Source organism: Sipha flava, unplaced genomic scaffold, assembly GCF_003268045.1.
Source record: "Sipha flava isolate LNK unplaced genomic scaffold, YSA_version1 176_pilon_pilon, whole genome shotgun sequence".
Lineage (NCBI taxonomy): Eukaryota > Metazoa > Arthropoda > Insecta > Hemiptera > Aphididae > Sipha > Sipha flava.
Window position 1 is genome coordinate 1,787,347 of NW_020272062.1, and position 16,900 is coordinate 1,804,246.

The window sequence follows — 16,900 nt, forward strand, 5'->3', positions numbered from 1 at the left end:
GTCCAACAAATGTGCGTATGAAAGTATTGTTGTCATCGGCCCGTTTAAATAACAATAAACGAACGTGCCTGCGAAAATTGAATGAAAAACTATCGCGTATTTGCACCACGGTGTATACGGTGACTAGCAGTCCCTTGAATATTATAGTTTTGTGTGAAAACGCTCACAACCGTTGAGAACCATGTACGGATTCGTTTACACAAACGGTGCAGCAGTGCACTGCAATAGTAGTAATAATAATAACGATACGTAAAGTGCACAATCGACCGTAGAGCGGTTCCATCATCGACGCACGTTGTCAACAGTGTCCGTCGAGTACTTCGGTTGACAAACACCCGCACGCGCACTTACACGCGCCCTCGTGATCAGAAGTTCAATAGTGCTTATGTGGTTCAAATTGACTCTAGTAGGGAGTCCTTATATTTAATGCGACTCCCTAATGGGGTCAGATTGAAACGCTGCAGCCATCATCGTCGAAATTATCATCGTCAACGTGTCAACCGTCGTCGAGTCCTTATTATTTGTGTATTTTTTTTCCAACTGTGCTCGTTAAACAATAATAATAAATAATCGTGTACGAATTGTGTATCCTTTTGTGTTCGCGATCGTTATGTTTTTTTTTTTTTTTTTATATATTATGTAAATTTAATATTATTGTATAAGTATCGTGTACTCGCGTTTTGTACCGTATCGCAATACACTCTGAGTTATGTATACGTACAATTATTTTCAAACTTGCGAAAAATATTTATGCAACGAAAGCGTAATAGGTATATATATATATGTATATATAGGTCGACCGTCTTAATTAATGAGTATAAGGAAAAAATCTGGTTGACTTACAAACAGCGATACCGATTCCGTATCAAAAGAGTACGTTTTCGAACTGTTTTAGTCAAGAGTTTATAACGTTCCGATGTAATTTAACATTCGTTAATTATTGTACCACAATCAAATATAGTCAATTGTATTATATTGTCTGGGTAAAAATGTCAGTACTCAAAAGTTAATTTTCATATAGTAGTAAATAACAATAAAGTTGATCATTTTTATTATTATTGTAAATAAAAATAAAAGCAATGAATGATAAACAAAAGTGTTATTAATATCGACTGTATTATTATAAACACAGCAATATGTTAATAATTAATTATATGTTCCTTTGGCCATTTTGGTACATTGACAATTTTACCGACTACCGCATTATATTTAGATAATTATTTCACCTCCGTGGTAGAACATTGTTGTCGTTTAATCTCATTGTCGGAACATCTGATCATTTGTCACGTTTCACAGTTGAAAACGGAGTTCCTACAACTTTTCATTACGTCGGCGTGCCCGACTTACTCCCTGTACCTTGCACGTGTATGTACATTGTTTGTGAATATTGTAAATTTAATATCTCGTGAATCAACCCGACCTACTGTCATGTTGTACCTGCGACTGCATCACCGATTACGCCGCTGTGGTGCATAATTTATGAAACACATTACCTCGACCACGTGGGCCAACCGTCACTCGGTAAAGAGTCAAGCGCGCGCTGCCGCCACCGACTCTTCCGCCGCAGCGATTTCCCGTCGTATCAATAATTGTATGGATTAGAAAATCAAAGTCGTGCCATAGTTTGAATAATTAAACGGTTAAAGTTTGCAGCAGCCGTGGCGAGAGTCACCTGTCAAATTAGTTGGCGGAAACGTGATCGTGCGCGCACAACAATATATACCATATACCTATACGTATACAGGGTGAGGCTAAACAGACAGTGCATTTTTGATAGGCTAAGGAAAAACTACGCAACTTACAGAGATTAGATTTATTTCATTTTATTCAGTACATCATGCCATTTTATTTATCAGGTTTTAAAAATGACATCAGAAAGATGATTCATGATCATCATAATCGCACCATCTCCACCACACGAAAAGCACCAAGCTTTCAAAACTGTACTGTTTGATTTGCCCAACCCTGTGTATAAATCGGACGGTATTCGTAATTATTCATGCGTGTTAAATAATTGCATACGCCCGCCGCCTGCCGTTGGTCCCGTGCGATCGCACTCCCATGTCCCCGGGTTTTTCTCAACGTTTCCACCCGTCGATTTCCGCACTCCCAAGAGTTTTAGACCCACAACGCTGAACCTCCTCTTTTATGATTGGAAAAATTTCCGTAGCCCTGATAGTTTTCTCACGCGCATGCAAGCGTGCTTCAAAACGGTATTGTGGACGCCCGTTAGAACCGTTTCTTCACAAGCTAAAAAAAAAAATGTACCTAATGACATCACGCCGACAGGACTCCGCTGTAAAACGCGACGGAACACTTCCGATTACCAGTGTCTTCTTAAAGTTCATAAAAGTGCAGTTCAATTCGACTGAATGGACTTGAAAAACTTAGTATATATTATCTACGCAAGTTTGCTTCAACGTTTCTGGTTCATCGTATTTATTGATTTTTGTTTGTACAACATTTCATAAAAATGTTTTTCGACCGGCGATTTCCATGAAAAATAAGCATGATATTCCAATTTGCTTACATTATATTTGTAAGATTTTTCGAGTTTATTACAGTGATTAAAATGTTATATTATTACGTATCTGTTTTACAATCACCGAGACCAGCTACAACGCTGAAATATATGTTGTCAACGGTATACTATAATCGCGGCTCAGCAAATAATATAAATTGCATACGCAAAAACGGCATTATTTTTTCGCCGTAGGTTGTCGAACGACCTATTTAATCGTATCATATGTTAAATGAATTCATGTAACATGTATGATATATATTAAAGTGACCTAGTATTTTCGCATATTAGAAAATTATCTGAGTAAATACGTTTAAGGTTGTTTTATTTCTAGCATAGACGTCCGCAGTAGTTTTTTTTCCTTCCGTTTCAGTAATAGGTTTCTAATTTAATTTAATTCAGGGGTACCTTACAATAAAGGTAGTAGTATATCATGTATTGATAGGATAATATCCTAATATTATACCTTCGGTTTTTTTTAAGCTATATATAATCAAAAATATTAGGTGCACATAATATTACTAAGATATTAATTTTTTCTAACATTGATTACATACTACTAAACGGATAAATTATAGGATTAATACTGTGTTTTTACATTAAACACTTGTTGTTTGATTCAAAGTCTAAGAATTTTCTAAACTTTGAAAAATATGTATGATTGTCTAATACTTGAAATTATTTTACGGCGTTCTCAATTCAAGTTCGCAAGACCATGTGGAAACCTTCCGGTTAAATCAACCAACAACACCATTCGTCTCGGTGTTGCTACATTATTACTAAGCGCATATGACGTGGAGTGTATAGTATATATCCATATATACAGTGAAACTTCTAAATAGCGGACACTGTCGAATCTTGAAATGTTGTCCGCTCTTCAAAGGAATCTATTATTTAGGGGGGGGAAATTTTATTATTATTCAGTTAGAATTTTAAAATATAAATTAGAAACATTTAATTTTTACATTAATTAAATACATATATCTAAAAAAATGAAAAAAAAAAAAAAATGCATTCGTATTGTCATCACAAAATATACTGCAATTTATAATGATACATTTATTAAACTATAACTTAATAGTGTAGACTTTAATTTAGGTATTTCACAGTTATTCTTAATTTACGATGATAATTATTAATTTTAAAACAAATACCATCAAATTTCATATGAAATATCATAAAAGTGTCCGTTATATAGAGCGTCCCGTATTCAGAAGTTTTCTTATAGAAAAATAGTGAAAATGTCGCCGTTCCTAAAAACGTCCCATTACACATAGGTGTCTGTCAAGGTAGGTTTCACTGTACACACATATACGGCTACCTAAACGCCGTGCTATGGCTTCGAAAGTTTATTACGCGATGCAAATATAATTTAATTATCACGTTCGGCGCTCACTGCACCGATGCATTCGATAGACAAAATATTATAATGCCGGTAATACTATTTACCATGCGCACGTAAACAGCGTTTACATTGTACGGCGACGTGCGTTCGTGCGTCGAAACGATGAGAACGACACGTGGCCCGGGTACGCAAATTCACGCGGAAAACAATACGGACCGGTCCGTATCGCGATATAATATGCAAATATTATTTTTATTATTATATTATTTGTTATTATTATTTTTTTAACGAGTGGCATTTGTGCTACGTTCTCGCCGTCAAAACGTGTGTCGTCAAACCGATTACTTTTCTTATTATCAACTCCATGCGTTTATAATTACACAACGCCGTCTTATAGTAATGAGCATGGAATTACGCGTATATTCATGTACTACGTAATGTTGAGGAAAATGTTTACCCCGCGTTAGTACTACATTCGATGGCACTTATAAGAACCACTATAATTAGAAACTAAACCGTTCCGATTCTTGGACATTCGATTCTAATCCGCCTGCACTTCTGTTCTTAAATCGTGTTACGTTTGCGGTTTGATATTAAACAAATCGTTAAAATTATATTACGAAAACGTTGCGCCTCGTCACCGTTAACCTACCGGTGCAAACAAGGGCACGGAAAAATTTCACTGATCTTGGAAAATATTTACTGTTTTTGTTCATTACTTCAACATTTTATAATCAGTACATTTTCTAACAGTGATAAGTAAAAACGATTATTTGTTGATGGACAAGCAGATATCGGGCTTGAGTGAATGATCCATCATTTGATGGGACTTCGCGGCGTGTGGATAGTTTTAATCGTCCAGCTGCTCACGGCATTATTTGTGTTACAGTCATCTTCCGGAATGACCTGGTACGATACGAATGAACAGGTTGGCGACAAGATGGTCGGTGTAGTTATGTTGTAGGCGATGGTGAATAGTTTTAGCAGTGTTTTGAACTTTTGATATTGAGGATTATTATTAAAGATATCTTTTGTCTTATTTTGTGATTGAAAATCTTATAACGAAACAATTCATTGTCCGACGTCGACGTCGAACGAACGAGATACAAAACGAATTAACTGATTTAAACATAGACGCATATTTTGCGTACGTATTATATGTGTATATTTATAGAAATAAAGTATCGAACAATGCACGTCATGCGCATCTCACATTTCTGTACTTTGGTTATTTATGAAACTATTTTTGTATTTTTGTATCGTCCGTCACTGTATTAAGAATAGGGTTTAGTAATTATTCCGCTGTGGTATGGAATCGATTTTCAACTATAGAACTTAGCTGAAAAAAAACTTGCACGCGTTAACACTGTTTCGTAACAAAATTCAAAATTCTGCATGTAATAGCGTCCACTCGAGTGCGCATATACGTGTGTGTACGTGATAATAAAACTAATATGATGATGATTATAATGGTAAACCGAGCGAAACGTTTTTGCCGTGTACCGCAATACACGTTATATAGTTTATTAGCTGCTGTGGTCAAGTTTCAAAGTTGTGTAGGTCGATTGTGTTGGGCAAAAGTCACGAATGGGAAGTTAATCGTGAAACGGGAACACATCAAGAACAGACGCCAGTATATACGCCCAGAGACAAGCCATGTTGATTTATTGTCTCGATAACATCGGATAGGAGGAGTACGTGTCAAATTTTTGTTAACCACTTGTGCCATCATTCACAGCGAAAACTCTCCCAGTTGAATAATATTGATGCACTTTTCCGACCGTAGTCGTGTATAGGTGTGTATGTGTGTAAAATACATGACGAACACAATTTCGAATTCTTGCTCTTATATAGAACACACGGTCTACACCGTGGATGTACTTCGAATATAAATCGTGCCAAATTCTCCTTCATCACCGATAAACAAACGAATTTCAATGATTTTATTTTTCTCTCCCTTTTTCAACGACTCACGCGATCGTGCTTAAATAATGTAACACGTTACAAGAGCAACTTCTATTGGTTTAATGACACACGATTAAATAAAGAAATATTAAATAGCCTTGGGAGAAACCGTTTTAAAAATAACAAGCCGTTTGTAATATATACATATATGGATACTACAGCGATTATATCCAACATAATTTCGTCATTATAAATCAATGTCCATGAAAAAACAACTGAATCGTTACACATCCGCATCTCCGTTTATTCTGTTTTCCGTTCTTCTTCCATCACCAAGAGTTTATCGTCAGTAATTCGCGGCGTTGCGCTACTATCGCGGTATAATAGTATTCTGGCCGTGCATCGGTACAGGTGGCTACAGCGGTTTATAATATATTATATTGTCAGTTCGATTTCAGAGAGGATGATATACATCATATATATATACATACCGTTTACCGAGTGTACGGTTTCGCGAACCACACCCAAACGCTCGTCCACATGTGTGCACACACGCACCTCGATTTCCTGTGTGCTAACCTTACGCCAGGGCTCCATTTAAATCACGATCGTTCGCTAACCCAATTGCACCGCTTCCGTTGGTGTATTAAATAAATCCATGGTACAACCGTGATTGAAACGCGAGTAGTGCGCTTCCCGGAATAAACCGTAGGCAAATAGTGTGTGATGATAAATATATATATTATATTATGCACTTTGTGTATATGTGTATAAACAACCATAAGAAACCGCGAAAGAGACGCTTTCTCGAAACGAAAGGATCCGACAAGGATTTACGTTTGCTTGAGAGGCGTTACAAGGAATATAATATAATTGCGACAGGTTGTGGATGATGGGATAGGTGCGGATTACGGTTGACGGGGAAAAAGAGAAGCGGTGCGTGATGAATGTAAGAATTATGTAAAAATATCGCGTTGGGGCCAAAAACAAGCGAGCTGGAGGAAGAAACAACCGTGGAAGAGATCTTCGTTGCTCGTTCTGCAAGTTTTTTTTTTTTATCGAGTAGTCTCTAGGTCCATAGCTCGAAAGTCTGTAGCCTGTTTTTTCTCCTTTTAATGATTAACAAATGAATAGGATGATCATGATGATGATGATGATTAGGTCCATAATTAGTTTTCTCATTAAGAACTATTTGGACGATAAAAAACATAAGACACCCAGTCTCAATGGTCCGCCTCCACGCCACCGTACCCTCTCTATTTTTCCATACCATTGAAATGGCAATTAATCATTAATTAAACGTACATAAAAATTTAAATTAAATTAAAAATAAACTGAATAAACCGTACACAAAATTTAAAAAAAACAATCGTGAGTAATTTCGTTTTTCTGTGTATCGTATATACGAAATAATTACCGTTTTACTACGGTTTGTGTATTTATAAATAAAAATATATATTCTTGTTTTTTCAGTATAATATCAAAAAGAAAGAAGAATTGCCTGAACCGGTACAAGAGGAGCCCGCCAACCCCTTGATGCGTAAAAAGAAAACGCCCGAAGAATTAGCAAAAGAGGCAGAAATGGAAGAAGAGGATGAATTCACGAGTAAGCGAAATTTGATATACCTGTATATGATTATCTATATTTTCACAAACACTCAAACATAATATATATTGTATATATGTGTCTGTGTGTGTTAATACTTTGCCTGAAATTCCAAAACGCACTAAAATATCCTCTGATTATTTTATTAGTTCCACCGAGTTTGCATATCCGTGACTACTGTGAAATGTATTTTCCACAGACAACCGATTAGTAAAAATATTTATTTTTTTAATTATCTAGAAAAAAAAATAATTTGTAAAAAAATCTACAATAAGAATTTGTGACACAATTTTTTTTCTTATACAAACATTACATATATATTTATATATACATTTATATATACATAAGCGTGCACACAGGAAAGTTAGGGTAGGCACTTGACTACTCTGTGACTTTACTACCAAACCTTCCCTCTCTCACCAAAATATTCAATATTATCATAATCATAAATAACCATATTATATTCGACCACTTCAAAACGTCTGTAAATGGTAAATATATATATAAGAATATTGGAAAAATACAATTATTAATTTAAACGAAGTTACTCCATTCAAATTTTTTGCTAACTTATATATATATATATATATATGAAAGCGTGAATTATCTTGAGAAAAATCTACCCATTAGAGGCACTTCTACTGAAATTTATATAATTTTTATTTTTTTATTTATGTACATGTTAATTCCTTTTCTTTTTCTTTTTTTCTTTTCGTTTTTAACAGATCAGGTCTCGGTATCATGTTTTTTAGGGTGGCGTGAAGGATTACCTAGGAGTGTGTGAGAGAATTATTCTTTAATTAGAGTATTCAGGTTATCTTTGAGACGGTTGGGGAAGTTTTTGTATCGAGTAATGGCGATTTGTTTGACTGTGAGAATTTTAAAATCCTTATGGATGGTCTCATTAGAAATGTATGAGGGAACGTTAAGAATGAGCGGAGTATTTTCGATAGGGTGGTTTGAATTTTATTTATATTGGACATTTTCGTGGCACCCCAGAGCCCAATACTATAAGTCCACATGGGTTATATTAAGGATTTATAAATTATTAATTTATTATGTGAATTAGTTTTTGTATTTTTATTTATTAGAGGTATAAGTTATCTGATACGATAATTGACTAATCATTTTTTTGAAATAATATAGGGGAACAGGTAAGCCGTTTGTCGAAAATTAAACCTAGGTATTTTGATTTCATGCTGGTAGGAATTGGAATATCTTTGAAATATATTTAGGGGTGGTGCTTTTTTTAAAGTGTGAAGGTAAAGTGTGGAACGATTTACTTTCGTCAAACTTGACACGCCATTTGTCAAATCAATTCCGTATATCATTAAGGTGTGATTGTAGGTGGACAGAGGTAAATTCGTGATTTTCGTCGATGGCAACAAGTATTTTTTCATCAGCATAGTCAACTACTTAAAAGTATTAGGTGAGATTGGTTAGTCTGAAGTGTATATATTAAAGAATATAGAAGAGAAAATAGCTCCTTGTGGTACCCCGGCTCAAATAAGATATATAGTAAAAGGAATAAAATGCATATTATAATATCAGAAACGAGACTTTCTATCATGGTCATTATATCAGGTATATTATTACATCTTGACTATTATTATAATGTTTAACCACGTTTAAAGGCGATTTATCTACGTGTGCATTTAAGAACATTGAAATGATAACAAAATATTTTAATACTAAGGTTGTCTCAACAATGATTCATTATTATATTGAAAATAAAACATCTTTATTTCTTATTTTTTTTTATTTTTTGTGTGAAGTCAATTATTAATAATGTGCATTGAAATTTAGTCGGATGATTAGGTTCTTAGGAAAGCTCGTACTAAGACTTAAGAAGTTATTATTTTTGTGATAAGGCTTAATTAATTAGGATTCATATTATAAAACAACGTACTAATAGAGGTGCCTTATTAATTTCACGAAATTTTCGAAGACTATAACTATTGACGGAACGTTTATCGTCTTCGGCCACCGATATTTCTATATAATAAGAGTCGTATGATACTTTGAAATTCGCTACAAATGATTTCTGCTATAGCGTTTCTCGTGATATGGCTGCCGTTAGGTATTTATTTCAGAAATACTATCATCTTCTACGATTGATATTTTTAACTCCGAATGATCATTATATTTAGATTGATTATTATATTAGAAATCATTATAGTTTCTTACCTATAATTACCTTCTTTTCTATACTTGCTGAACGGAAAACATTTTAAACGATTTTATATTATTGAAATAATATAAACTCCATAATAGTTTTTCAATTGTATATTGCGAAGACTTAAAAATGTTTTAAACCAATCATTGGATTTAGAAACGACTTAAAAGATTTACGTGTAATACTGGATCATTTTTTTCAGTCTACCTCACAAATCAAATTTTGTCCTGATTATCGTGTAATCTAACGTCGCTACCTTGTATGCGTGACGTGCATTTTAACTAAGCAGTTCCGATCGAATAGACTGGTGAATCGTATACTGCAAAATGCAGGTACAATTATATCAGTGCACATGACGACGAAAACTACATAATTTATTATCTACGCGCGTGTTCTTTTTTAACGCATGTGCGTGCATGCGTGCAATCGTGCGTGTGTGTGTATGTGTGTGTTTATGTTGTCGAGCGTCTGAAAACTGCTGTGATCGAGATGGAATGAATTTGAAAATTACAAAAAAAGCGACGAAACGTGTTTTTGCACTAATATTATTCTCCTAGTATATAATTTATGAAGAGAACACCATAGGTATGCATCTAGTTATTTTAGGTTATCCAGGAAATATATGTATACACATATTTATTTAAACTAATCATACTACGTAATCTTGCCTAGTGCTATACTGGTGAAGACACCACCGCAGAAACTTCAAACTAACTGCCGCAAGTGTACTCGAACGGTTAATGTTCGATACACGAGACTGTGCAATAGGCAAATTTCTCACTTTGCAGCAAACAGACGTTCCAATAGCGCTAATTTTCAATATTTTTCTTCCACCCGTCAGCCACTACTCCAAGTGACAAAATGTTCTCATTAATACTTAAGAAATTATTGAAATCAAAAATTACAGAACGGACAATCTTTTTTTTAATATATAGGCAAAAGAAGAAAACCCGTAATAAAAATTCAAGCACCATAAAATTGAAACGCCATGGCATTTCATTTTTAACAAAATGTTTTTTTTGTCAGTAAAAAATGGATGACAACTTTTCTTCTTTATTTATTTATTTTATTTTTTCCAAACACTCCATTTGTGATTTATTTTACCAGGTTTATTGCTACACTTTTGTTTTATTCATCATTGTCCGACAATACTTTAGATGTATACATGTATTTATATATATATATATATATAGCAATAGGTGTGTGCGTAATGTTTAAAAGAACACTAGTTATCGTTCAGTCAGTCGAGCAAAAAAAAAAAAAATAAATAAAAAAAATAAAATAGCGTTTATCCTTTTCCGTGATAGCTGTTTTGTGGCCCTTGCTGGATAAACAAGTATCCTCATCAGTATTAAACTGACATTTAGAGCTCCTGTCGGATAAATAGCAATAATCAGGTCCGTTTTCCGTTTACCGTTTTCGTTTTATAAATAAAACATTCGAGACGTTAAATTACTATGCTTTTCAGTGCATTGGGATGATTTGATAAATTACATTCGAACTTAAAGAGATTGTGTAAAAGGTTTAGGATGAATTGAAACGGTAGAAAACTCGGCCCATTCGAAAAACTTTTTCTAATCATAATATTACAACACTGAACCAAGTCTCGATATTTTATGATCTTCATGGAATTTCGTTTATAAATGTACGTATAGTGATACAGCCAGATGAACTTAATGTATTTATTTTGTTTTAACTCAAACACGCGACTTCCGATCGCTTGCTCTCCTCTTATTTTACACAATTCACTTACCTACGACTCACATCCACTGACATTTTAAAATGAAATTCCCTTTTACAAATAGCTACAGAGTGCAAGATACATGAAGAATTAACATTTTATTACTTAAACGGGTTATAAATGTACCATTCTATTCCGCACTTCTTAATGAAATGAAAACTAACTAAAACATAACGGGATAATTAATATCGGTTTAGTTTTGAATGTCGGTTAAGAAAAACAGCTATCCCGTTGAATACAAGAGTTAAGATAGTTTCTGAGACCGAATATTTGTGTACTGTCACTATTGGTTTCTCGGAAGGAATATTTAATGCGTTGTCTACGTTAAATGTTGAATATTTCGAACTTTGTTGTAGCCTGAATTTGTGCAAGTTTAAAAAAAATTAAATAAAATTAAGGTCAGTGTATGGAAAAATTAATTGAAATTTAAAATTTCGAATTTCGTTGCAATACGAAAGCAATTCGAAGCAATACGCCTGTAAAAAATAACAATTTATGGTACCAAACATTTGTGTATATTAATCTTACATAAGTTAACACATTATTACTTATATTTACAGATATGAAATTAAATAAGTGTTATCAAAAGATACATGAATAATTCAAATAGTTAACCGTCTAAGGAAACTTCTGAGAGAATTAGAATTTTACATATCCAAAAAACCTTTCATGTCCAATTTCCAACCCGACGAGATGTTGCGTAAACCATATCACGGTGTAATCTGATAATGTTAAACCTACAAGTATTCTTGGCTTCGATCAAAATTCATATAATAATGATAATGAAACGTATTAAATTACGAGTACATCATTGAATATTAATATACCATTATTCGTGTCAAATTGTGTTCGATGATAAATTGCGGGCGAAACAGAGATAAACTACTAGTTAAAATGGAATTTTTAACTATTAAGAGTTTCTACAAAACGTATTTTAGTAAATTATGTATAGAAAACTATTGATACATCGACCAGGTGTAATGCACAGTTTTCGACCAGCTACCATCGTCCACTAAAATTATATGACCAACATCGACTTTAAAAACATAATTTTTTTCTATCTCAACCCAACTATAACGAAAATTCGTATACTTTTACTTTACCGAAGTATCGCCCGTTAATTTGAATCTCTAGTTTTCGTGACGCCACTACCGCGTCAATATGGTATGACGACTATCGAATTAATTTTCAAATTTAATTTCCAACTTAAATTGAATAAAGGGCGAAATTAAACGCGTGAAAATGTTTTGTGTGTATGTGTTTATACGATGGTTTTCTTTTTTTTTTCAATTCAATAGCGCCTCGAGACATTATTTCGCAAGTTCCTTTCAGGAATAATTAATACAGATATGAGACGATTTGGACGTGAACTCCGAACGATTGCCTTGTTTGAATAGGACTCTCTGTCTGTCTCTTTCACTCTCTCTCTTTTTCTTTCTTTCTCTCTGTCATTCTCTGTACTCCGTCTCTGCTACCACAGTTACTCGTTTCCCATCGCAGGCCATGTTATTAGATTGCTATTGTAGTGCAATTTGTGGCGGTGAAGGGGATGGCAGCGATGGTGGTAGTGGTGGTTATACGCCACAACATGGATCGAAAAATTATCGTAGTCGTGCGTTGTTACGTTCATTGTCACGAGACGGCATCGGTTTTCTGAAAAGACGGTCTGACTGAAACCATTATGACGATGAAAACTTTCTCAAGTCTGGAGCCATTCTTTCTAAAAAATTTTCAGAATTGCATGATCGTATAAACAAAAGGGATACATGGAACGACGAAGGCGAAAAACGACAATATGCTAAGTCAACCGATAAAAAAACCTATTTAAGGACATATACTACTCGTTCGACCGGTCCCGTTATACGATAATATGGTCTCGGTGAAAACGGTTTAAATGTCAGGTCGAATATAAAAAAGCCGGAAAGGAGATAAATCGCAAAGATTTATCCTTGAGCGGGACCAATCCACTGTATACATTGAACGGATCTCGATGTGTTTTTATCGGGCGCACTGCGAAACTCGTATCACCGACTAGGACAAAATATAGCGTGGAGAGAAGTTCGCTGAACTAAGGTCTATGTAGCAAAAGAAAGGTTTTCGTTGTGAATATATGGCAACCTGCATTATGCATAGTAGTTCTAGAAAATAAACTTTCGGAATTAATTCATATGAAAACTATTAATCTACGTAGTATGTAGCTTGACATTGTTACCGATGAATAACCATTAGTACTTAATCACTATCATTATTATTATTAATATTATTATGATATCATCGTCAATATTTTATCATTTAAACATGTGACTTTTAAAAGTTTTTGTTCAATTGTGATTCTTAAAGACATATACATATACGCGTGTATTAACCATGGCAATCTATCATAAAATTATTCAAAACAATTAGTGTTTTATAAGTCAAATAACCTACTTATGTCCAATAAAGTTAAAAGTATTTAAAAATAATTTGTTCTTTTATAATTTTTTACAAATTTATTGGATTATGATAAGATATAATACTAACATGAAATATGATACCTCATGCGAAAAAAAAAGAAAATTGTAACAATTAAAAACTAAAACAAACGCGACTTAGCTGTGCGTTATCAAAATATAAAATAGTATTGTTAAAAACACAATACCGTTATGGCAATTTGGGTAAAATAATACAAGCATAATAATGTAAATCATATATAATAAATTTCGTTGCGCAAACACTATTAACATTAACATAGTTAGTAGTCACAGATGTATCTAAATTTCCTATGTGTAATGCCGTTTTATTATTCTCACCACCCATAGCCATTTCACATTTCTATGTTTTTTTTTATCATATTAGCGTTTGTTTCGCAGCCGTTATTGCATCGTTCTATATTGACAAAATATTTTCTAACGCCTATGATAAAGATGCGAAAAAACACAAGTCCAAAACGAAACCATGTTGGTTTAGAATAACATTAAAATCATTTGGCGCAACCATATCACAAACTATAGTACCACCGATAAATAATAATAATAAAATACTCAACATTCGTCGTAATTATTTCCAATTTTCATACATTTCATAACTGATTCCATTCGTTAGCTATTGACGTTATGCGTGAGTCTTACGCTACAAATGAAGAATATCAATTTCATTCAAGTCTGAAAACTTTTTTATTGACCGCGGTTCAAAGTCAAATTACTTTTTGTTAACATTTTGAAACTACGCTCCGGTCTTCTTTTGCGACTGAAAATATTTTAAAGAGATCCGTCTGAATAAACTCTTTTACATAAACGTTTTGCAAAAACCACCACACCCGCGACAGATAGAACAATGCAATGCTCTATAATAATTGTTCTGCTGAACAGCGTAAAATGTCTTATATTATATGTCACTTGCATAACATAGGAGTTTTGTATACCAGAAACAATGCTTTAATAACAGATATTTTTGTGCTATTAACTATTGTACTCAACCGTCTACAGTAAAATGAACCGTTACTGACCAATCGTTTTCCTAAGTACTTACTAAGAAATTAAAGGATATTCCTTTACCCCAGTTTGTTTTGTTTTTGATTAAAGACTACAATGTGAAATGAATGATCATTTTTACGAATGTATATATTTTCAATCTGGGTGTGTAATATTTGTATTTTATTCTCTTCTATAAATTAAAATAACATTCACTACGTAAATAATTTAAAAAAAAAAATCATTTCGAAATTAATAATTCAAGTTTATGCGATCTTCGTTATAAACATTTTACTGAATATTTGTGTTCATATTTCTAATGTTTTATACTTGTAATTGTCGTACAAGCAAGTGAAACGCATTCACTACATAAAAAATACTTTGAATAGCAACATTTAAAAGAACTCAGGGATATTTATTTGTATATATAATATACGTACGGTTGAAAATAATTTTAAAATTTATTGCTTATCACAAAACGAATACGTATTATATACGAAAAATTTAACACAAGAAAGACCAAACGCTTTCGAATCGAACATCCGATTGGCATTTTTAATCAACAAGTGCATGGTATGATTCACCGAATGACTTTGAATGTAATTAGATGAACTAGAATATTTTCATAGTACGTTAGTGGCAAAATCCTGACATCCGGATCATCACGAAAGTGCCCGATTTAATTTCTCCATTTTCAGGTTATCCGTACGCTCTGTGTCGTACGAATGCATTGAAAAGATGGACCATTGAGAGTCGAATTTCCTTGGATTTCCAGAATTAATAAAATCACGGTGGATAGACGTACCACAAAAATTAAGCTTATTAATTTCCAGAGATAATTATCAGAGGTGTTCACAACAGGACGATGTGAATAAAGTTATAGTTATTTTTCTCGAGGTTTCATGAACATCCCAACACTATGAATGTAACAAATGATTCCCCCGTGGACGGGGTTAGTGAAGGAATAATAATAATATTTTCGAGGAATATAAATAACACTTGAATGAATACGCACGAAAAGAGAAAGAACGAGAGAGCGAAACAGGACCTAGCCTTAGAGATTGAGACAAAGTTTATTACCGATAAGAGAGATAAGAAAGTTTCGAAATAGAGGCTTACGGCTGGGTATTATTTTCTAGTGTGGTGGTACTGAAAAGTTTTGCAGGCCTTCGTATTATAATACCGACCAGTGGATTAAGTCATAATTTTTATTATTATTATATCCAAAACGCAAATTTGATATTATAAACTCACTGGAGGATGAATTTCGATGCGATTTACCTTATTTTCCTTTTTATTTTTTTCTCTGGTTTTTGCAATTATTACAATAACAACTCATAATATTCAAACCACAATGATTTTGTTTTTCTTTCGCAGAATTGAAGAACACCATCGAGACTCAAGTAAATGAACTCAAGTCTCAAATCGAGAGCAAATGCAGCCTTCAATGAGATGTGTTCAAAAACATTGCGGAACAAATTATTACATAAAAAAAAAAAAAAAATAAATAAATAAATTAAAATTAAAAAAAAAAAAAACTATAAGAAACTTAAAACAGCGTAACTTTTCAAAAAAAAAAAAAAAGAATATTGTGATTCAAACCCATTAAAATATATTATTATTACTATATAGAACATAAATATTATGATACAGAGATGTATGTGTACACGCCGTGCGCGTACATCTACATTTATATATTATATATATAAATATTAGAATTTGAAAATATTATTATTATTATTGTTGTTGTTGTTATTGTATAACATTTATAAATGTCTAGTTAGAGTTTCAGCAGTTTTCCAAAAAACGAAATCGAAGTAATACACGTAAATATTATTTATTATATATTGTTAATTATTATGGAATTAAAAATTTATAGAGCAACTGAAGAATATACTTTAATATTAATTTTAGTACGTCTTTTGAATCGTTGCACATGTGTGTACGCGTGTGCCGTATGTTTTAAACATTTTCGTTTGCGTCACGCGTTCGGGACGAACTTTTCAACGCCGTCGTCCTGTGCTCGCCCTCCCCGACGCGTAGCAAACCGTCCCGTACGCGTAACGTGTTTTCATTAACGACTTTCACTCGTTCGATAGACGTTGTAGCGAATTCGACTTTATAGTTGGTATATATATATATATAAATATTATAATA

The 16,900-nt window shown here is 33.2% G+C and overlaps 1 protein-coding gene across 5 annotated transcripts in view; it reads left to right on the forward strand.

The window, feature by feature from the left end:
- The window catches only part of LOC112680301 (complexin), a 239,369-nt gene extending 223,088 nt beyond the window's left edge, over positions 1-16,281 (forward strand). For all 5 annotated transcript variants that reach the window (XM_025550352.1, XM_025550351.1, XM_025550356.1 and 2 more), the window contains 2 exons: positions 7,245-7,377; positions 16,121-16,281. In XM_025550352.1, coding sequence (XP_025406137.1) covers positions 7,245-7,377; positions 16,121-16,194 — 207 coding nt within the window. In that variant the 3' untranslated portion in view covers positions 16,195-16,281. The remainder of the gene's footprint in view (positions 1-7,244; positions 7,378-16,120) is intronic.
- The last annotated feature ends 619 nt before the right edge of the window (positions 16,282-16,900 follow it).